The 22256-nt window shown below is 47.0% G+C and overlaps 1 protein-coding gene across 1 annotated transcript; it reads left to right on the top strand.

The window, feature by feature from the left end:
- The first annotated feature begins 1533 nt into the window (after positions 1–1533).
- On the top strand, positions 1534–2948 carry Rpp25 (ribonuclease P/MRP subunit p25). The gene has a single exon (XM_020175874.2). The coding sequence runs from the start codon at positions 1746–1748 to the stop codon at positions 2343–2345; it is 600 nt and encodes a 199-aa protein (XP_020031463.2). The 5' UTR covers positions 1534–1745; the 3' UTR covers positions 2346–2948.
- The last annotated feature ends 19308 nt before the right edge of the window (positions 2949–22256 follow it).

Genomic DNA, 22256 nt, shown 5'->3' with positions numbered 1-22256 from the left:
GACTGCCGTGTTTCCCGAGGTTGTGCTCCTGGAGCCCTCAGGAGCTGGGACCGGGCTAGAGTCCCTGTTCCGAGAACACTGCAAGGATCCCTGGTCCCAACGCGCGAGCAGATCGGGAGGAAGCCAGCCACTCCTACGTTGCCGCACAAACGTCCAGGGGCTGCAGCCACTCTTACGGGGCGATAAGGGGGTAAACCCTGGATTCGGAACAGCAAAGGTCTTTCACTGTCACAGGCGAGAACAACAGCGAAGGCGGAGAACAGGGCCCGGCGTTCCTTGATTGAAGCCCTGCAACCCCAGGCACTGTCGCGCCCCCAGTACTTTTGGGGTTGCCTGCTGGCCCCTGGGCGCTGTGCTCCTCCCCGTCGCGTCTGTCAGTTACCCGCACCAGGACCAAATCTGCCCTGCTCTGTAAGGAGGGTGGAAGATGAAGAGCAAGGCCCTGGGACAATTTTAGATAGGGTCGGCTCCTTATCAAACCCCCTCCCTACCATCAGTCCTTCAGGCCGGCCTCGTCTCTTTACTGTTCATCCCTCCTAGCCTCAGACCCCAGTTTCTCCTTCGGTCCTATGGAGTTTTCACAAAGGGTACCCAGTAGCTTTGTAATGTCAGTAAGGCGTCAATTCCATCCCTTTCTCGCCTCTCTCTCAAAACCTGCCTTCACTCAGTCTCCTTTTCTAAAAAGGAATCCACTCCGTCTCCAGAAGTCAAGCCTGACTTACAAGGAAATCCACCTGGGAGAAGGAAACTCCACGTTAGCAGGACATAATGCCTGGCCATGCCCTAAAGCATGTGGCTTAAAAAAGGGACTTTCAGGCAAGAGTCGCGGGGAGCTTAGAGCTTCTTGAGGAGGGGTCTCCTGTTCTCTTCCCCCCTTCACTTTAGGAAAGAGACTGGCGCAGAGCATCATTCCCCCAATCCCCAGGGGAGTGTGGGGACCCAGGAGCCTGGAGGTCCAGCAAACCGTGGCGAGGCCGAAACCTCGGCCTCTGGCCGCCCAGCGAGGACCGCTCCACCACCAAGTCGTTAGAGGAGAGACGCGGCGTGGAGCCTCAGCCAGCGCCTCCCGCACTCTGCTGACCGTGCACTGGCTGTCCTTGAGGCAAGAATACTCGGGAGGAGAAGGGAGGGGGCTCCCCTGAGGGTTGGGGGAGCGAGACCCCGGCAAGCCGCTCAAATATCTCTCCCTCGGAGGGGACTAGGGACGCCTTTCAGTTGAAACGAACCGGGCAGGACACAGGATCTGGCTGAAAACGGCGTTAGCACCGCAACCACAGTTTTTTTTCAGATAGCTCTTTTATAAGGGTTGGTTCGGAGAGGACTGATGGCGATTGAAAGGGAACTTCGCTTCCAAGTCACCCCCTGGAGCTGCTAATGCGACCCGCGCAGTGGACAGCTCACACCCCAGGCCAGCTGAGGACCCTGACTTCACCCGAAAGGCGGGGGTGGGGGCGGACCGGGCAGGAGAGGGGGCGGGGCCTGGAGCACAGGGCGGGGCCTCTCGGACTCCCGGGCGGGGCCTCCGCTAAAGGCGCGGAGCACAAGGCGCGGAGAGCGCGGAGTAGAGCAGCGCCCACGGGAGAAGTGAAGACCGAGGATCGCGCGATCCCAGCCCGCCCGCCCTCGTCCACGCAGTTCCCGCACCCTTACCCCTGCCGGCCCTAGCCGGGCGCCACCCGTGGCCATGCAGCCCTGGGGTTGAGGCGGCCCCATGGCAAAGCCGGAGGTCCCGAAGACGACGGCGCATGGAGAACTTCCGTAAGGTGCGCTCCGAGGAGGCGCCGGCCGGGAATGGGGCCGAAGGGGGCGGCCCGAGCTCGGGTCCCTTCGCCGACCTGGCGCCCGGCGCCGTGCATATGAGGGTCAAGGAGGGCAGTAAGATCCGCAACCTGCTGGCCTTCGCCACCGCAAGCATGGCGCAGCCATCCACGCGCGCCATCGTCTTCAGCGGCTGCGGCCGGGCCACCACCAAGACCGTCACGTGCGCCGAGATCCTGAAGCGCCGCCTGGCGGGCTTACACCAGGTCACGCGGCTGCGCTACCGGAGCGTGCGCGAGGTGTGGCAGAGCCTCCCGCCCGGGCCCACGCCGGGTCAGACGCCTGGCGAACCGGCCGCCAGTCTGAGTGTACTTAAGAACGTGCCCGGCCTTGCCATCCTGCTTTCCAAAGACGCGCTGGATCCGCGACAACCTGGCTACCAGCCTCCGAACTCCCATCCTGGTCCTTCATCTCCGCCAACCGCGCCGACGGCCAAGAGGAGCCTACGGGAACCCGCAGCTGGAGAAGGCACCGCCAAGCGGTCTCAGCCCGAGTCAGGGGCTGGGAACGAGGACCGGACTGCCTGAGAGCTCCCTGCGCTGGGCCACCTAGACCGGCTGGATCTTTATCGCCAACACCTCCAGCCTTTCACATCTGGGTCCTTAGGAGTCCTGGACACAGGTTCTCAGACTGGGAGCATGACCTCAAGGCGAAAAGTGAGGGGACCCAGGAGTGACACGAGAGGATGCTAACCAGCCCAGAGAAGCGTCGTGAGATTTGTTACCCGAAGACGCAAAACTTCACCTTTTCTGGGCCATACTGGGACCTTATTCGGGGAGGGAATGGTGGGCAGGGGGACTCTTGACCATAGGTTTAAAGGCGCCCACTCTTCGTGAAGGGGACCCGGACTCTGACAGCTGAAGAGCGCTCTTGGAATCGCCCCCACTGTTGACAGAGAAGGGCAAGGGTGGGAAACTGACTGTTTGAGGGTAGGGGAGTCTAAGATGTGGGGCCCTAATGTGCCCCCACCCCCTTTAGTTTTCCTTCGTCTTAACATCCTCCCTTCCCCATGCTGGCTCAGAGGGAGAGAGCCAGGACAGAACTTCCCATTCCTTCTCCCTTGAGCCCCACACCTGAAGTATTGCTTCAAATAAAACAAACACAAAAATTTGCTGTCTTCAGGCTTTTTCCTACCCACCTGCCTGTGTAGAGGTGCTTTGGCCTCCACCCATCCCCACTCCTTGTGTCTCAGCCTGCGCCTTTGGAGCTCTGTCCTCGTCCAGCCATAGCTTTTGTAATCTTCAGGGTCAGGCACAGAGACTGCAGGTTCAAAATGGTGCCAGGAGCATATTGCCCAGTCCCTGACTTCTTTCTCTCCTGCCCTGCTTGGCTGACTCTGCCCTGAGAAACTTGTGGCTAGAAGGGAGCCTGTATTCCCCTGTGCATCCACACAAAGGGAGAGGGAGCAGCACATTGTTTTGGGGGGATGGGCTCTCCTAGGGGTCACTGCCAAGGATGACAGACACTGCCAAGGTCTCTAAGCCTGCAGCCTCCTCCCAATAGACAGCCTTACCCAGAAAGCTGGCACAAAGCGCTCATTCCCATGAGCAGAATCTCCCCTTCATTGCCCTCTTTCTGCAAAAGGACAGTACACCCTTGGGAGAGGGGGAGGAGAGAGACAGCACAAATCCACTGCTGGAAATTACTATTCAGCAGAGAAGCTGGGACTTGGGCTGTGAATCACTGCAGGCTCCCTGATAAGCTGCTGCCTCCAGCCCTGCACAGCTGTGTTGAGGAGATAACAACCTTGGATGCCGCTCTTCCCAACTCCAAGTCAGCTGGGGAGTGTGGGGGGGATGGAGGGGGGAGTTGTATGCTGGAAGAGCAGGAGGGGTGGTATTGACTCCAAGGTCTCAGGAACAGACCCCACCCCTTGCAACTCAGCAGCACCCCTGGATAGGAGGAGATGGGGATGAATGTGTTTGTAAGTCATTTTGCTGATAGAACTCTGAAATAAATTCTGGTGACAAGAGGTAGGTTTCTGTGGCTGGAGGAGGGGCTTTTTAAAGAGGCCTCCTCCCTCCCCCAATATTTCTGCTTGCACTTTGGATCAGTGAGCTCTGTTATCCAGACTGTCACTGGCTGTCCTCCCTGATTTCCTGTCCCCCTTTTTGGTTTGTTTGTATTTTATCAGGATCTCTGTAGCCCAAGATGGCTTTAAATTCTTGATCCTCCCTGCCTCAACCTCCAAGTGCTAGGATTGTAGACATAAGCTACCCCTACCTTAATTTGCTGTTTCTGATGACTCCTTGGGGAGGGTCAAGAGGTTTAGGTGTGCTTGTGTGACCTAGGTGGCCAAGAAGGGTGGCAAGAATGTCATCTGTTCTGACAACTAAGGTACCCTGCGCCACTCCTGAGCTTCAGCACTTAAAGAAATGATAAAACTGCTGGATGCTGGTGGCTGTCACCTATAATCTTAGCTACTCAGGAGACAGAGACCCAAAAGGGTCGAGGTTCAAAGCAAATAGTTCCATGAGACCCAATCTTGAAAAAAATCTTTCACAGAAAAAGGACTGGTGGAGTGACTCAAGGTGTAGGCCCTGAGTTCACATCCCAGTGCTGCAAAAAAAAAAAAAAAAAAGATAAAACTTAAAAGAGGTCTTGCATTCTCGAAGCTAAAGGGATCCTGGGAACAGGGTGACTTTCCAAGACTTCAGTGGCCTGAAGTACTGACTGCCTGGTTCCCAGGACTATGTAATCACAGCCTGCTAGTCTTGCCAGGAGGAAGGCTGGAGTGGCTTTCTCCTTTGATGGGCCAGGTGAATCTCCTTTTAGCCTAGAACTTCATCCTAAGGGTTGGTGAAGAGAGAGGGGTGTATTTCCCCAACTTCAAAGTGTTAGCCTGCCCCCATGACAGAACAGGTCATGAGCTATTTTCTTTTCTGCACTCCCTCCCTATCCTAGCAGGTTTGACTTCCAGGCTTTTGGTGGGTATACTGACTCACCAATGGGCCCACCTCTGTAAGCACCCACCCTACCTTATTCACCTCGGGCCCTGCTATTCCCAGGAGCAGGCTTCAAAGGAAGGTGACAGATGTCTACCACAGCTGAGGTGGGAGCATGAGAAGTCCTGGGGCGCCTAGGGAAGCACCAAAGAGATAGGACCCACTTCTGGAAGGGATTAGTGGCAGAATGGGAGAAGTAGGGAGCCTCCCTTGGGAGCCCCCATCTTTAAGGGGAGGCCTCCTTAAAAAGCCCTTCCTCCATCCACAAACATCTTGGGTCCAGCCCGGGCTTGCTTACATTTCCTTGTGATACTTACAGAGTAAGGGGGACAATGAAACCTCACACCCAGAAAACTGTTAGGTCACAAAATCAAAATTCATTTGGAATCATAAAAGTACATAATGCATGGTCGGATAGGTGGCACCTTAGCTTTCTTCCACTCAATGAGTTTTCATTGTTGTGCCAGCTCTTAGTATAGGCACAGGGTGGGGCTGGGAGTGTAGAATCATGGAATAATCAGACAGGTCCCAGCCTTGTGAATTTTTTTTGTTTCTTGCAGCACTGGGGTTTGAACTCAGCACCTCACACTTGCTAAGCAGGCATCCTTATGGCTTGAGCCACTCTGCCAGCCTCCAGTCTCATGGAGGGAAAGAAAAGGAAGTTATGGCAGGCTGGCGGTGCATACCTATAATCTCAGCACTTTGGAGACAAGAGGTTCTCCAGTTTGAGGCCAGCCTGATCTACTTAGGTAGACCCTGCCTCAAAACAACAACAAAAAAAAAAAAAAAAAAGAAGAAGAAGAAAAGAAGTAAGCTATGGCATATTGATAAGAGAAGGTGGGAACTCTGAGAAGGGGACAATTAACTTGCCCAGAGGTGCTGATGGGATTGGATCTCCAAGAATCAGGCATTAACCAGCTGGACAGGGAATTCTAGACAGAGCACAGAGAGGTGAGGCTGCTATGGTGTTGGTACCTGAAGAATAGACTGAAGAGAAACAAGCAGGATTGGGCACGCGGAAATGGCCAGTGGAGGCCAGTGCATGCCCAGGCCTTTCCTGGTCTGACTGGTGTTTGAACTCCCTGAAGGGAGGCAGATTGGAAAGGGTTGCTGGGTGTAGGAGCTGAGACCATGGCTGTGGGGATGGAGATGGCTCAGATTTGAGAGCTACACGGCTCAGCTGCCATGACAGCCATGAAGGGGAGTGCCTCTTTCAGCATTAGCCTTAGAATGACCAGGATTTGGCCTGCCTTTCAGGCATCCCAGGAACCATGCCCTGTAAGGACTAGTGAAGAGGGGGAGGCAGTAGACTCCACACCTTTTTTTTTTTTTTTTTTTTTTTGGTGGGGCTGGGGTCTGAACTGAGGGCTTCACTTGCAAAGCAGGTGCTCTACCACCTGAGCCACACCAGTCTGTTTTGCTATGGTTGTTTTGGAGATAGGGTCTCTTGAACTATTTGCCTGGTCTGGCCTTGAACCTTAATCCTCCCAATCTCAGCCTTCTAAGTAGCTAGGATTACAGGAATGAGCCAAAAGAGCCTGGCAACCACATCTTCTACTCAGTAAAAATTTCAGGAGCTGTCATCCATTGGCCGTGAATCTGCCACAGACATCATACTGACCATAAATCAGCTGTGAACACACTGCCCAGTTGGGGGGAGACCTGAGCCCAATTGGGGGCTAAGGCACACCCCCCAACCCTTGCCCTCCATTTTTCAATCCCATTAGTTGGGCAGTTAGTCATTGTTTTGTCCACTAGGATCACTCTAGTCCCTTTATTTCACAGAGCTGTTGTAACACCTCTAGGTGTCCAAGAGAGAGGTGGTTATAAAAAGGGGGCCCAGGGAGGAGAGTAAGGAAAAAAATAAATAGCCACAGGATTCTCCCTGCTGGAGCACAGATACTACTTTGTAACTATGCCCTTTGGCTCGCCTTGAGGTCACCCTGCTGAAGCATGGGCCCATGACGGAATGAATCCGGCCTGTCTGCCTTGCTCCCCGCCCAGCTCCTGGCACACAAGAAGTCAATGAAGAGTTGTTGACTGAGTGAACAGAGACTGGCTGAGCCAGGTCTCTCAATTGTGTCACAACAAAGCTTGCAACTATTTAGGCCCATAAACAGTAGCCAAAGCAGCTCCTGTCCCAACCATAGCTTCCTTATCCCATCTGAGCCCTTGGATCCCCTGCTTTGTGGAGAAGCCAGGGTCACCGTAGCAATTAGGTGTGTCTGTTCAGCTGAGGACTCCAGTGTTGTTTCTGACATTTGATTATTACAGATGTTACAGATAGAACTGTGGCCCTCCAAGAGATGTTAAAGTCCTAACTCCTGGTACCAAATGACCTCATTTGGAAATACAGTCTTTGCATATTAGATGTAAATTAAGAAATTGAGGGGCCAGTGCCAGTGGCTCAAGCCTGTAATCCTAGGTACTCAGGAGGCGGAGTTCAAGAGGATTGCGGTTCAAAGCCAACCCTGGGCAAGTAGTTTGTGAGACTTTATCTCAAAAAACCCATCAAAATAAAAGGGCTGGTGGAGTGGCACAGCTTTTCTGAGCACCTTCCTGTACTGGAGCTTCTCTTTTCCTCTCTGCTTAATAAACTTCTGCACTTTCACTCAAAGAAAAAAAGGAAAAGAAACTGGGCTGGGGGTTCAGCTTAATGGTGGAGTGCTTACCTAGAATGTGCAGGGCCCTGGGTTCATTCCATAGGACCACTAGAAAAAAATGAAGGAAAGAAATTAAGACAATGCTATATAGATGTAGGATGAGGTTTTTATAAAACAAAGAGACACAGAGACAGATACACAAAGGGAAGAATGCCATGTAAAGATTGAAGCAGAGCTTGGAGTTCTGTATCTGTAAGCCATGGAACTCCAAGGATTGCCAGTGAAGAACGGAAGCTAAGGACTGGTGGCAGAGTGCCTGCTTAGCAAGTGTGAGGCCCTGAGTTCAAATCCCAGCAACTGCTAAAAAACCTTACAAACAAAAGAAAAAAAAAAACTAAAAGAAAGGAAGATATGGGGCAGATTTTTCCTACAGACTTCAGAGAGAACACAGCTTGACTCCAGACTGTGAAAGAATAACTTTCTTCTCTGGGATTTTTTTTTTTCAAGTGTAAAGCAGGAAAGTTTAATGAGATAGAAAAGTGTAAAGTTGGAGAGTAGAGCCCCCAGAACTGAGGAGGAAGGTGTCCTAAGAGAGGATGCCCGCTGAGATTTTTTTGTTTTTGTTTTCTGTGGGACTAGAGTTTGCACTCAGGGCTTTACACTTGCAAAGTAGGCAGTCTACTGCTTGAGCAACTCCTCCAGTCCATTTTGCTCCAGTTATTTTAGAGATGAGGCTCAGGATCTATCTGCCCAGGCTGGTCTCCAACTGGGTCCTTCTGATCTCATCCTCCCAAGTTGCCAGGATTATAAGCTTGAGCCACCAGTGTCTAGCTCCTCTCTGAGTTTTAAGCCACCTAGCCTATGGTACTTTGTGATAGTGCACTAGGGAACTAATTCCATAGGTATTCTTACTTCTTTCACTGGGAACAGCAAAGAGAAACATGGGGTGTTTGCCTAAAAAGCTTCTGTTCATCAAAAGAAATGGTCTCTAAACTGAAGAGAACACCCACAGAGTGGGAGAAAATATTTGCCAACTATACATCAGACAAAGGACTGATAACCAGAATATACAGGGAACTTAAAAAACTAAATTCTCCCAAAAACTAATGAACCAATAAAGAAATGGGCAAGTGAACTAAACAGAACTTTCTCAAAAGAAGAAATTCAAATGGCCAGAAAACACATGAAAAAATGCTCACCATCTCTAGCAATAAAGGAAATGCAAATTAAAACCACGCTAAGATTCCCCCTCACCCCTGTTAGAATAGCCATCATCAGCAACACCACCAACAACAGGTGTTGGCGAGGATGTGGGGGAAAAAGGAACCCTCTTACACTGTTGGTGGGAATGTAGACTAGTACAACCACTCTGGAAAAAAATTTGGAGGCTACTTAAAAATCTAAACATTGATCTACCATATGATCCAGCAATACCACTCTTGGGGATATACCCAAAAGACTGTTACTCCAGAGGCACCTGCACATCCATGTTTATTGCGGCACTATTCACAATAGCCAAGTTATGGAAACAGCCAAGATGCCCCAGCACTGACGAATGGATTAAGAAAATGTGGTATCTATACACAATGGAATTTTATGCAGCCATGAAGAAGAACGAAATGTTATCATTCACTGGTAAATGGATGGAATTGGAGAACATCATTCTGAGTGAGGTTAGCCTGGCTCAAAAAACCAAAAATCGTATGTTCTCCCTCATATGTGGACATTAGATCAAGGGCAAACACAACAATGGGATTGGACTATGAGCACATGATAAAAGCGAGAGCACACAAGGGAGGGGTGAGGATAGGTAAGACACCTAAAAAACTAGCTAGCGTTTGTTGCCCTTAACGCAGAGAAACTAAAGCAGATACCTTAAAGCAACTGAGGCCAATAGGAAAAGGGGACCAGGTACTAGAGAAAAGGTTAGATCAAAAAGAATTAACCTAGAAGGTAACACCCACGCACAGGAAATCAATGTGAGTCAATGCCCTGTATAGCTATCCTTATCTCAACCAGCAAAACCCCTTGTTCCTTCCTATTATTGCTTATACTCTCTCTACAACAAAATTAGAAATAAGGGCAAAATAGTTTCTGCTGGGTATTGAGTGGGGGGAGAGGGAGGGGGCGGAGTGGGTGGTAAGGGAGGGGGTGGGGGCAGGGGGGAGAAATGAACCAAGCCTTGTATGCACATATGAATAATAAAAGAAAAATGAAAAAAAAAATGGGATGTTTGCAAAGGTCCTTGTTATCACAATTTCCACCCCTGCATGGAGGGAGGGTTTATACATGGCAGGCTTGTGCTAGCAAGTATGCCTAGTGTTGTATTGGAGGTGATCATAGGCTTTGGAGGATGTCAGCCTGTGATGCTGGGCAAGTTACTGCTTCTGAGTCAGCCTTCTCATCTGCAACATAAGCCAGATTGTCGTGTGGAGAAGGAGGAAGATAATACCAGACCTCCAACCTTGGCTTATCGTAAAGATCATCTGGCACATTTGTTAAAAATAAAATTATCTGGGCTGAACTCCAAACCATTAGGACCAGAATCTCCCAAGAGAAGGGCTGGGGTGTTGCTTAGTGGTAGAACACTTGCCTAGCATGTGCAAGGCCCTGGATCTGATCCCCAGCATCACAAAAATAAACAAATAAATAAAATAAAATAATTGAAGAATCTCCCAGGAGGGACCCGGGAATGTGTATTTGATTTTGAGAATTAATCAAGGTTGTTTATTCTGAGATAATAGTTACATTTATAGTGTTGAGTTACTGTTGAGGAACTGCTTCGAGCTACCCCTAGAGGTGATGCTGAGAAAGAGAGGCTCTGGGCTCAGGTTGCTAGGAGGCAAAGGAGGGAAATCTTTTTTAGGACACTGGCTAAAGGACTCCAAGCACACTAGGCATCCTAGCTATTTGGGAGGCTGAGATCAAGAGGATCTAGGTTCAAGGTCAGCCTAAGCAAAAAAAAAAAAAATGTTTGGGAAACCCCCGTCTCAATGGAAAAAAGCTGGGCATGCAGGTCTGTCATCTCAGCAATGGTGAGAAGCTTGCTTTTATTTATTTAGTTAGTTAGTTATTTTGTGGTACTGGAGTTTGAACTCCGGGCCTACACCTTGAGCCACTCCACCAGCCCTTTCGTGATGGGTTTTTTTCAAGATAGGCTTTTGCAAACTATTTGTCACAGCTGGCTTTAAACCTCAATCTTCCTGATTTCTGCCTCCTGAGTAGTTAAGATTACAGGGATGAGACACCAGTGCCCAGCTTTGGTGAGAAGCTTTAAACAGGAGAAGCAAGGTCCAGGCTGGCATAGGCAAAAAGCAAGACCCCATCTCCAAAATAGATAGATAAAAAAGGGGCTGGAGATGTGGCTTAAGCAGTACAGTGCCTGCCTAGCAAGTGTGAGACCCTTAATTCAAACCCCAGTATTGTCAAAAAAAAAAAAAGAAAGAAAGAAAGAAAGGAGGGGGGAAGGTGGCCCAAATAATATATATACATATAAGTAAATATATATATTATAAATAAAATAAAATAAGAAGATAGGAAAAAAAGAAAAACGAGAGAGAGAGAGAACTCCTAGCACAAAGCTAGGAGTCTAGTCCCTCTGATGGGTAATTGGAAGAGTGGGCCCAACTCAAAGAAAGACCTAGATTTCATATCTGTGCAAATAGCTTCATCTGTGTGTGTATACATACATACACACATACATATATTCATATATAGATGTGGAAATACTGGAACCTTCATACTAGAGAAGTTACTTTGGGAAAAGGCTTGTCAGTTCCTCAGAAAGTTAAACAGAGTGACCATATGGCCATATATGATTCCCCTAGGTGTATACCCCAAAGAACTGAAAACATATCCACACAGAAAAAAATGGTACATGACTGCTTTGAACTGTATTGGATGGAGTATCCAGAACGATGTTAAATGCTAGCAGTGATATGTTCTTGTCCTGCTTCTAACTTTTAAGCTAAGGCTCATGGGATTTGTAACCATGAAAATTATGCTGGCATATACATTTGAAGTAGAGTATATTAAAATGTGTACATGAATTTTCATAGCAGTTCTATTCAAAGCTGCCCAAAAGTGAAAATAATATACATATCAACCAGCTGATGAAGGGGAAAAATAGCATTTTGATACAATGGAATATGAATCTGCTGGAGGAAGGAATGAGTACTGATTAATATTAGGTTATGGGTTGAATAAAGTCCCTCTCAGGGCTGGGGGAGTGGCTCAAGTGGTAGAGCACCTGCCTAGCAAGCATGAGGCCCTGGAGTCCCTCTCAAACAGTTTTTTTTTTTTTGTAGTTCTGGGGGTTTGAACTCAGGGCCTACACCTTGAGCCACTCCACCAACCCTGTTCTGTGATGGATATTTTTGAGATATGGTCTCATGAACTATTTGCAAGGGACTGACTTTGAACTGTGATCCTCCTGATCTCTGCCTCCTGAGTAGCCAGGATTACAGGCGTGAACCACCAGCACTGGGCTCCAAAATCAGTGTTGAAGTCCTAATATCCAGTACTTCAGAATGTGGTTACATTTAGAAACAGGACTTTATTTATTTACTTGGCAGCACTGGGGTTTGAACTCAGGGTTTATTTATTTGGCAGCACTGGGGTTTGAACTCAGGGTCTCATGCTTGCTAGGCAGGTGCTCTTACCACTTGAGCCACTCTGCCAGCCCTAAAAATAAGACTTTAAAGATGTAGTTAAAGTGAAGTGAGCTTGAGGCGGGAGAGATTAGAGAAATTGAGGCATGGGAAACAGGAGCCAGAAATTCAGAACTAAACATTGTCTTAGTGAAAGGTTGATTGCAAGTACACAGGCACTTTTTTCTTGGCTTTAAGCTTCACACTTCCTCACTGAGCTGCAACATATAACAGAAAAGCAGTATTCTTCACTTTCTTGCACCACCCATAAGCACCCAAGAAACTAAGCAAACTTATCTCCTAGAAGAATGCCCAAGTTGAGAAAACTGCCTAGGACAGTCCCTTCCTTTTATCTAAAGTTTGCTCATTAAAAATTACAGAAGCAGACTTCTATGTTGCAAGGACCAAATAAATAAAAGCTAATCAAGACATAATATTTCCAGGCCCAATTGATAACACCAATATAGTGCAATGACAAGCATGATTGACATGTACCAAGTGCTCAGAACAAAGGACAGCACTTATCTCAAGGAAGAATTAACAGAACCCCATAAATACCCTTGGTGTCAAACCAGCTGGCCACGTCTCTTCATCAGCACTTTGATTGCAAAATGTATCTTTTTTTTCTGCTTTACTTACTAAATTAAAATCTGCCCATTCCCTACCTTGTGTTGTGACTTGGCCTGAAATACTTTTCTGGAATAAGAGACAACTATGTATGGAGCTCAAGAGTTGAAGTTCTGCCAGGCACCTGTGGCTCACGCCTGTAATCCTAGCTATTCCGGAGGCAGAGATCAGGAGGATCAAGGTTTGAAGCCAGCCCAGGCAAATAGTTCAAGAGACCTTACCTTGAAAATACCCAATACAAAAAAAAAAAAAAACAGGGTTGTCAGAGTGTCTCAAGAGAGTGGCTCAAGAGATAGAACACTTGCCTAGCAAGCATGAGACCCTGAGTTCAAATTCCAGTGCCACAAAAAAAAAGAGAGTAAATAATGACATCATTAGTCCTTGTAAGAAGAGGGTATTGGAGCTGGATGTGCTCCTGTACACTTGTAATCCCAGCACTGGGGACGTGGAGGTTAAGACCACCATGAGTTTGAGGCCAGCCTGAGCTATATAACAAGACTCTGTCTCAAGCAAACATATAAAAAGAAGAGAGACAAGTCAGGTGCAGTGGCTCACATCTGTAATCCCAGCTTGGGAACTGGAGATTGGGAGGATCTCGATTCAAGGCCACCCTGAACAAAAAGTTAGTGAGGCCCCATCTCAATCAATAAACCAGGTGTAGTGGCATGCACCTCTCAGCTACTCTCGAGGCCAAGGCAGGAGGATTACAGTCTGAGGCTGGCCTTGGACAAAAATGCAAGACCCTACCTGAAAAATAACTGAAGCACAAAAAAGGCTGAAAGCCTGGCTTAAGTGGTAGAGCACCTGCTTACCAAGTTGCAAGGCCCTAAGCTCAAACCCCAGTATCACCAAAAAAAAGTGAGAAAAAAAAAGAACATATTGTGGATTCCCTTTATGCAGAATGTCCATAGCAGGCAAGCTAGATGTTTCCAAGAGCTGTCGGGGTTGGGGACAGTGGGGAGTGACCCTGTTTGGACTGCTGTTCTTTCTGGGGTGAGGACAATGTTCCAGAATTAGCAGCAGTGGTTGCACAATGCAATGGATATACTACACACCACTGTATTCTACACTTTAAAATTAGGAAAAAACTACCATTAGGCTCTCCCCCCTCATTGGATGGAGGTCATATAGGATCACCTTTTTTTGTTGCTGCTTTTGCAGTATTAGGGATCGAAACCCAGGGCTTCTTGCATGGTAAGCAAATGCTTGACCATTAAGTCAAATCCCCAGTCTTTTAAAAACTTTTTATTTTGAGTTGGGTGCTGGTGGCTCACACCTATAATCCTAGCTGATTAGGAAGCAAAGATCGGGAGGATTGCGGTTGGAAGCCAGCCCAGGCAAAGGGTTCTCGAGACCCTACCTCAAAACAACCCATCACAAAAACATCTTGAAAAAAAAAAAACATCACAGAAAAGGGCTGGCAGAGTGCCTGCCTTGCACGTGTGAGGCCCTGAGTTCAAAACCCCAGTGCTGAAAACTGGTTAGCAGTCTGCAAAAAACTGAAACTAGATCCATGTATATCACCCTATACCAAGATTAACTCAAAATGGATCAAGGATCTTAATATCAGACCACAAACTCTTAAGTTGATACAAGAAAGAGTAGGAAATACTCTGGAGTTAGTAGGTATAGGTAAGAACTTTCTCAATGAAACCCCAGCAGCACAGCAACTAAGAGATAGCATAGATAAATGGGACCTCATAAAGCTAAAAAGCTTCTGCTCAACAAAAGAAATGGTCTCTAAACTGAAGAGAACACCCACAGAGTGGGAGAAAATATTTGCCAGCTATACATCAGACAAAGGACTGATAACCAGAATATACAGGGAACTTAAAAAACTAAATTCTCCCAAAACTAATGAACCAATAAAGAAATGGGCACGTGAACTAAACAGAACTTTCTCAAAAGAAGAAATTCAAATGGCCAGAAAACACATGAAAAAATGCTCACCATCTCTAGCAATAAAGGAAATGCAAATTAAAACCACGCTAAGATTCCACCTCACCCCTGTTAGAATAGCCATCATCAGCAACACCACCAACAACAGGTGTTGGCGAGGATGCGGGGAAAAAGGAACCCTCTTACACTGTTGGTGGGAATGTAAACTAGTACAACCACTCTGGAAAAAAATTTGAAGGCTACTTAAAAAGCTGGACATCAATCTACCATTTGATCCAGTAATACCACTCTTGGGGATATACCCAAAAGAGTGTTACTCCAGAGGCACCTGCACACCCATGTTTATTGCGGCACTATTCACAATAGCCAAGTTATGGAAACAGCCAAGATGCCCCAGCACTGACAAATGGATTATGAAAATGTGGTATCTATACACAATGGAATTTTATGCAGCCATGAAGAAGAACGAAATGTTATCATTCGCTGGTAAATGGATGGAATTGGAGAACATCATTCTGAGTGAGGTTAGCCTGGCTCAAAAAACCAAAAATCATATGTTCTCCCTCATATGTGGACCTTAGATCAAGGGCAAACACAACAAGGGGATTGGACTTTGATCATATGATAAAAGCGAGAGCACACAAGGGAGGGGTGAGGATAGGTAAGACACCTAAAAAACTAGCTAGCATTTGTTGCCCTTAACGCAGAGAAACTAAAGCAGATACCTTAAAGCAACTGAGGCCAATAGGAAAAGGGGACCAGGAACTAGAGAAAAGGTGAGATCAAAAAGAATTAACCTAGAAGGTAACACCCACGCACAGGAAATCAATGTGAGTCAATGCCCTGTATAGCTATCCTTATCTCAACCAGCAAAACCCCTTGTTCCTTCCTATTACTGCTTATACTCTCTCTACAACAAAATTAGAAATAAGGGCAAAACAGTTTCTGCTGGGTATTGAGGGGGGGGAGAGGGAGGGGGCGGAGTGGGTGGTAAGGGAGGGGGTAGGGGCAGGGGGGAGAAATGAACCAAGCCTTGTATGCACATATGAATAATAAAAGAAAAGTGAAAAAAAAAATAGAAATCCAACTTTAAAAAAAAAAAAAAAACCCAGTGCTACCAAAACAAAACAAACAAACAAAAAACCTAAAGGTCTTGAGACAGGGTCTTGATAAGTTGCCCAGGCTGGCCTGCCTTGAATTTATGATCCTCAGGCCTCGGCATCTCTAGTAGCTGGGATTACAGAAGTGAGCCACAGCACCTAGCTCTTACCTCTGCCATTCTTGTTTCCAGGTGATCCCCACGATATGCTTGTCTGCCCACCTCTATGCCTTGGCCCCTGCTATGGCTGAATACCATCCCCTCCAAAGCTCGTGGTGAAGTTTAGTTGACATTGTCATAGTACTGGGATCTTTAAGGTGTGTGTAGGTCATGAGAGAACCACCTGCTTGAGTGAATTAATGCCTTTATCACCCAACTGGTTCACCCTTTCTCTCTTACCCTCACTTTGGCCTTCAGATATGATGGCCACTGTCTTGCTATGGCTATGACACAGGAAGAAGGCCCTTACCAGATGTCAGCATCTTGATACTGGCCTTCCCAGCCTCCAGAGCCCTAAGCCAATACATTTTGGTTCTTGTTATTTATTTGTTTGTTTATTTTTGTGTGTACTGGGGTTTGAACTCAGAGCCTACACCTTGAGCCACTCCACCTTTTTTGTGAAGGGTTTTTTCAAGACAGGATCTTGAGAACTATTTGCCCACCTGGCTGGCTTCTGCTTGAGATCTTCCTGATCTCTGCCTCCTGAGTAGCTAGGATTTCACCCATGAGCCACTGGTGCTCGGCTGTATTGACTTTTTTTTTTTTTTCCCCCGAGATAGGTTCTCTCGAACTATTTCCCAGGGCTGGCTTCAAACCATGATATTCCTGATCTCTGCCTCCTGAGTAGCTAGGATTACAGCCACTAGTACCTTGACATTTTGGTTCTTTATAGTCACCCAGTGTGTTAATCAGCTTTGCACTTTGGTAACAAAATACCTGAGATAATCAATATTAGTGAGGGAGGTTTCAGACTGTAGTAACTTGGCCTTGTTACTTTGGGCTGTGGAGTCTCAGTACATCACGACCAGAGCCTGTGGCACAGAAAGCCTATTCTCATTAGGGCATTCAGGAAACAAAAAGAAACAGGAAGGAGGTGAGGTCACAATATCACCTTCAGAGGCACATATCCAGTGACCTAACTTCTTACCACCACCTCTCAAGAGCCCCACAGGCTGGGGACTATACCCACAATACATGGACCTACATCAGATCCAAACTATAGCCCTCAGCCTCAGGGAGTAGTGCAAAATATGCCTGTGACCCCAGCACTCAAAATTGGAAGTAGGACAATCTTGAGTTCAGGACAACCCTGGGTTACGTTGTGAGTTCCAAGCCAGCCTCCATTACAGAGTGAGACCCTGCTCCAAAAAACCAAAACCAAAACCAAAAAGGACAGAGTTCTGGGTAGCTGAACAGGTAGAGGCTTCCTGGAAGGTGCGTAAGTGTGCTCAAGCCTGTAATCCTACCTATTCAGGAGGCAGAGATCAGGATTGCAGCTCAAGGCCAGCCCAGGCAAATAGTTCATGAGACCCTATCCTGAAAAATCCCATCACAAAAAAGGGGTGGTAGAGTGGCTCAAGGTGTAGACTCTGAGTTCAAACTCCAGTACTGGGAAAAAAAAAAAAAGATAGTGTTCCCCTGAGTTCTGTGAGCCATTCTGTCAAATTAATCAAACCCAAGGAAGAAGCTGTAGGAACTCCCAACTGGAAGTTCGTCAGGAGTTCCTGAGACCTGTGCTTGAGACTGGTATCTCAAGTAGTGGGTAGTCTGGTTGTCACTGGATTAGGGTTTCTAGGTCTGGGGGTCAGGAAGTTCTTGATTTTGTCAGTGAACGAATTCAAGGATGGACACAGAGGAGATTTAAGCAGGAGCAGGTTTATTAATGCAAAGTGAAAGCAAAGCAGAAGTGGTTTTTCCAGCTTGGCACCAGTGGCTCACACCTGAAATCCTGGCTACTTGGGAGACAGAGATCAGGAGGATTGTGGTTTGAAGCCAGCCTAGGCAAATAGTTCTTGAGACCCTGTCTTGAAAAAACCCTCACAAAAAAAACGCTGGTGGAGTGACTCAAGGTGTAGGCCCTGAGTACAAACCCCAGTACTGCACACACACACATAAAAAGGAAGTAGCTTCTCCAGCTGGAGGGGGGCAGACTCAAGAGGGAAGCTGCACTAGGAGTCCCAAGACCTCAAGCCTTTACTGGGGTCTGCGGACATGGGGGTGATAAGACCAGGAAAACTAGGTTAATGTGTCATTAACTTCTGGAGACTGGGTTAATGTGTCATCAGCTCCTCCGTGTGTTGAGTGAGGGCAGTGTTTAGCCTTGCATGCTCAGACCTGGCTGTGATTTTCCATGGGCTGTGGGAGCTGCCCATGGAAGGTCAGCAAGACCCTCCTCCTGAATGTCACAAGTCGTTCCATTAATGTTAGCAATCCAGGATGTGATTCCTTATCAACACCCAAGCCATCATTCTCAGCCATCATGCTTCCTTCCTCTCTGCCTAACATGGTTATCATGGTGAGGCTGAGCCCCCAGAACCTGAAACTGAATTAGGAGAAAGTGAGTTTGTTCAGAACAGTTGCTAAGGTATTAAGCATGAGGTTGTCGTCTCTTGATCTCTTAGCCTCTCCTAGGTGGGTTTGATCTAATCAGGTGAGATTTTCTTCTTCTTCTTCTTTTTTTTTAATGGTGGTTCGTACTTAAGGCTTCACACTTGCTAGGCAGGTGTTCTATCACTCGAGTCACTCCACCAGCCCTGTTTTGTGTTGGACACTTTCAAGATAGGGTTTTGCAAACTTTTTGCCCAGAACCGTAATCCTCCTGATCTCTGCCTCCTGAGTAGCTAGGATTACAGGTGTGAGACACTAGCACCCTGCTCAGGTGAGATGTTTAAAAAGGGGTGAAGTGTCAGAGAGACACTTGCCCACTGGCCTGAAGAAATAAGCTACAGTATTGTGAGAGGGCCTTGGAGGGAGTCACATGGTGGGGACACAAGGGTGGATGTAGGAGTTTAAGAGTATTCGTGGTTGACAGTGAATGAATGAGTGAGAATTCAGTGAATGAGTGAGACTCATTCACTGAATTCTGCCAACAACCTGAATGACCTTGAAAGACAACTCCAAGTTCTAGATAAGACCACGGACTTAGTCAATATCTTGATTTTAGCCTTGCAAGACTCTGAATATGTCAAACCCCAGATCTACAAAAAAAAAAATCCCAGGTAGAGAATTCAGTTATGCTATGCCTAGACTTCTGATCCACACAAACTGGAAAATAATAATGGATATTATTTTAAGTTGCTCAGTTTGTGATAAATTGTTCTGCAGTAAACAAACACAGGTGATTAGGGCTGAGGCCTAGGTAGCAGGGGGCTCAGAATTCACTGGCAGGTGAATTCTTTCAGCCAAGGTAAGAAAGGAAACAATTTCTAGAGACAGAAAAACTTTCAGCCAAGGTAAGAAAGGAAACAATTTCTAGAGACAGAAAAACAGGCTCAAATCTAAGGCCTGCTATTTATGGTCTGTGTGATTCTTGGACAAGTGTCATTTGAGTCTATTCCTTCATCAATAAAATAGAGATAGCCAGGTATGATGGCACATGGGAGGCTAAAGCAGGAGGATCACTAGTTCCAGGCTAGCCAGGCTACATAGTGAAACCCTATCTCAATAAAAATAAAATAGGTCAGGTGGCTTACACCTGTAATTCCAGATACTTGGGAGGTAGAGATCAGGACGATCAGATTTGGAGTCCAGCCTGGGCAAAAACTTCAGCTACGACTTGGGCAAAAAGTTAGTGAGACATCATCTCAATTAATAAGCTGGGCTTGGTGCCGTAAGTCTGTGGTCCCATCTGTGTGAGAGGTCATAGGTGGGAAGATCAAGGTCTGAGGTCAACTCTGGGCAAAAACTTGAGGCCCTACCTGAAGAATAACTATAGCAAAAAATGGCTGGGGTGTAGCTCAACTAGTAGAATGCCTGCCTAGCAAGCATTGGGCTCTTGAGTTCAAACCCCAGTACCAAAAAAATAAAAACTAAAAGAGATAAACATGTGTGTCACAAGGTTATGAAGCATAGATGAGTAGATAATAAATAATCAGTGGTATACAGTGGCATATAATAATCACAATTGTTTTGGGGGTTTTTTGTTTTTTTTGTTTTTGAGACAGGTGGTCTCGCTTTGTTTACCATGCTGGCCTCCAACTCCTGGGTTCAAGTGATCTTCCCCATTCACCCTCCCAAATAGTTGGGATTACATGCATATATCATCATTTCACTGGCTTATAATGTTATATTTCTTAAAAACAAAATAAAAATAAACAAAAATCCCAGCTGGTGTTGGTGGCTCACTCCTAGCTACTCAGGAGGCAGAGATCAGGAGGATCAAGGTTCAAAGCCAGAAGTAGTTCACGAGAGCCTATCCTGAAGACACCCATCACAAAAAAAGGGCTGGTGGAGTGGCTCAAGTGGTAGGCATATATGCCTAGTAAAAATGAGGCACTGAGTTCAAACCTAGTGATACAGAAAAAAAAAAAAATCAGTAGCCAATCTAGGTGAAAGTGGGAAGACTGTCAGCAAGCAGGGAGAACAGTTGGAATTCATTTACAACACACCCCGGAGCTTTCTTACTTATGGGAGTCCTGACTTCATCCTGAGCTTCTAGCTCTTGGAGATTTGTATAACACTCATTGACAGCAAAGAGGTCGGAGCTTCTCAGACATGTTTTGGCTAGGTTGGTGGAAGAAGGTAGGGACAGATGACTTTGAAAACAAAAGCTTTTTAACTCTTTCCCGAGCAGGTTCATTTCCCTCTAAAGCCACACTTTAGGGAAGGAAAAGAGGACAGGGGTGCTGAGAAGCAGGAGAGAGGGCCTATAGCGAGGAATAGTGACCTGAATGCTGGCTGTTTTATCTTCATTTGGTCCAAGATAGACAATGGGAGATCAAGACAAAGGAGACTTACTTTAACTCTGGGTGGCATCAAATCATTCAGGCCTGGGAAAAGTGCCCCACTGCGCAGGGGCTCAGAGTCAAGATGTATTAACTGAGACCAGATTAGATGTAAAAGTTTTGGAACTTGATCAACCCCATTTCAGAGGGTCTGCAAGAGAGTCAAGAGCCTTCCTAGCCAGGGGCTGGTGGCTCATACCTGTAATCCTAGCCACTCAGGAGGATTCCAAGCCAGCCCCAGGGCAAATACCTCATGAGACCCTATCTTGGAAAAAAAACCATCACAAAAATGGCTGGTAGAGTGGCTCATGGTGTAGGCCCTGAGTTCAAACCCCAGAACCACAAAAAATAAATAAATAAAAATAAGAAGCCTTCTTGTAGGGAATAGAGTTAGGCAGTTGGTCATAAAAATACAGAGAATCCTCAGAACTGAAGACGTGGGGAAGAGCCTCAATTGCAACAAACTAATTTCTGAGTGCTTTCTTATCTGTAAAATGAAGAAGTTAGACTTGTTTTTTTTTGAAGTGGGACTGGGGTTTGAACTCAGGGCTTCACAGGTGCTGTACTGCTTGAGCCACACCTCTAGTCCATTTTGCTTTGGTTATTTTGGAGATGGGGGTCTCCTGAACTAGTTCCCCGGACTGGCCCTGACTCGTGATCCTCCTAATCTCAGCCTCCCAAGTAGCCACGGGTGCCTGACTTGGACTCATCTTTTAATGCTTGTCAATTGATGATATAAGAATAGTCACTAATACATTCCCATGAATGTAGGCAGTTTCTTTCCCATTTGTTCTCTTATTTTAGTCTCAAGGGGAGATCCAGTGAGCAAAGATTTGGTTTTGTTTTGTAACACAAGCTTGCTCTATAGCCTAGGCTGGTCTCTTACTCATGGTCCTACTGCCTTTGCCTCCCTTATGTTGCTATCGCAGACCTGACCTAGTTGCCCTGTGGGACTTAGGTTTAGGTCCTGGTTGTGGTAGATGATACTGCATGATGCCTTCCCCAAACCCTTAGCCATTTCTGATGGCTTTTTACCCCTATGATTTTTCTGCTAGAGGGCGTACTTTGCTCAGAAGTGCCAGGAACAGCCCTCGGCCAATAAAGAACCCCCCTTAGCCTCCTCAATCCTTCCATGGGTTCCTGCATTTCCTTCTGCACTGTCACATGGGTCCCCAATAGGATCAAGCTCTGGTTGTTCCCATTTATAAGGGGAACTTATTTCTTTAATTTTTCCTTTTTTTTTTTTTCCTTTTTTCAGGTACTGGGGCTTGAAATCAGGGCCTACACCTTGAGCCACTCCACTAGCCCTTTTTTGTGATGGGATTTTTGAGATAGGGTCTCGAGAACCCAGGCTGGCTTTGAACTGCGAATCTCCTGATCTCTGCCTCCTGAATAGCTAAAATTACAGATGCCAGCTAGAAGTGAACCACCGGCACCCGGCTGAGTATTTTTATTACAACTGGTCATTGTTATTTCTATTATCTCCATATTGCGGTGGTAAAGTTTCCTCCATTGGCGGGCTCGATCCCTCACACAGTCCCTGGCGGATCCACTAAGGCCACCCATTGAGGCGGAGGAAGCGCGAGGCGCCCACGTGGTTTGTCCTCAGCGCCCCGCCGTAGCCCGCCGCAGGGGGCGGGGCTACACGCCCCTCCCACTTTGCGTCGCTGCGT

This window comes from Castor canadensis, chromosome 19 (genome assembly GCF_047511655.1).
Source record: "Castor canadensis chromosome 19, mCasCan1.hap1v2, whole genome shotgun sequence".
Lineage (NCBI taxonomy): Eukaryota > Metazoa > Chordata > Mammalia > Rodentia > Castoridae > Castor > Castor canadensis.
This window is presented reverse-complemented; position numbering and strand designations above follow the sequence as displayed.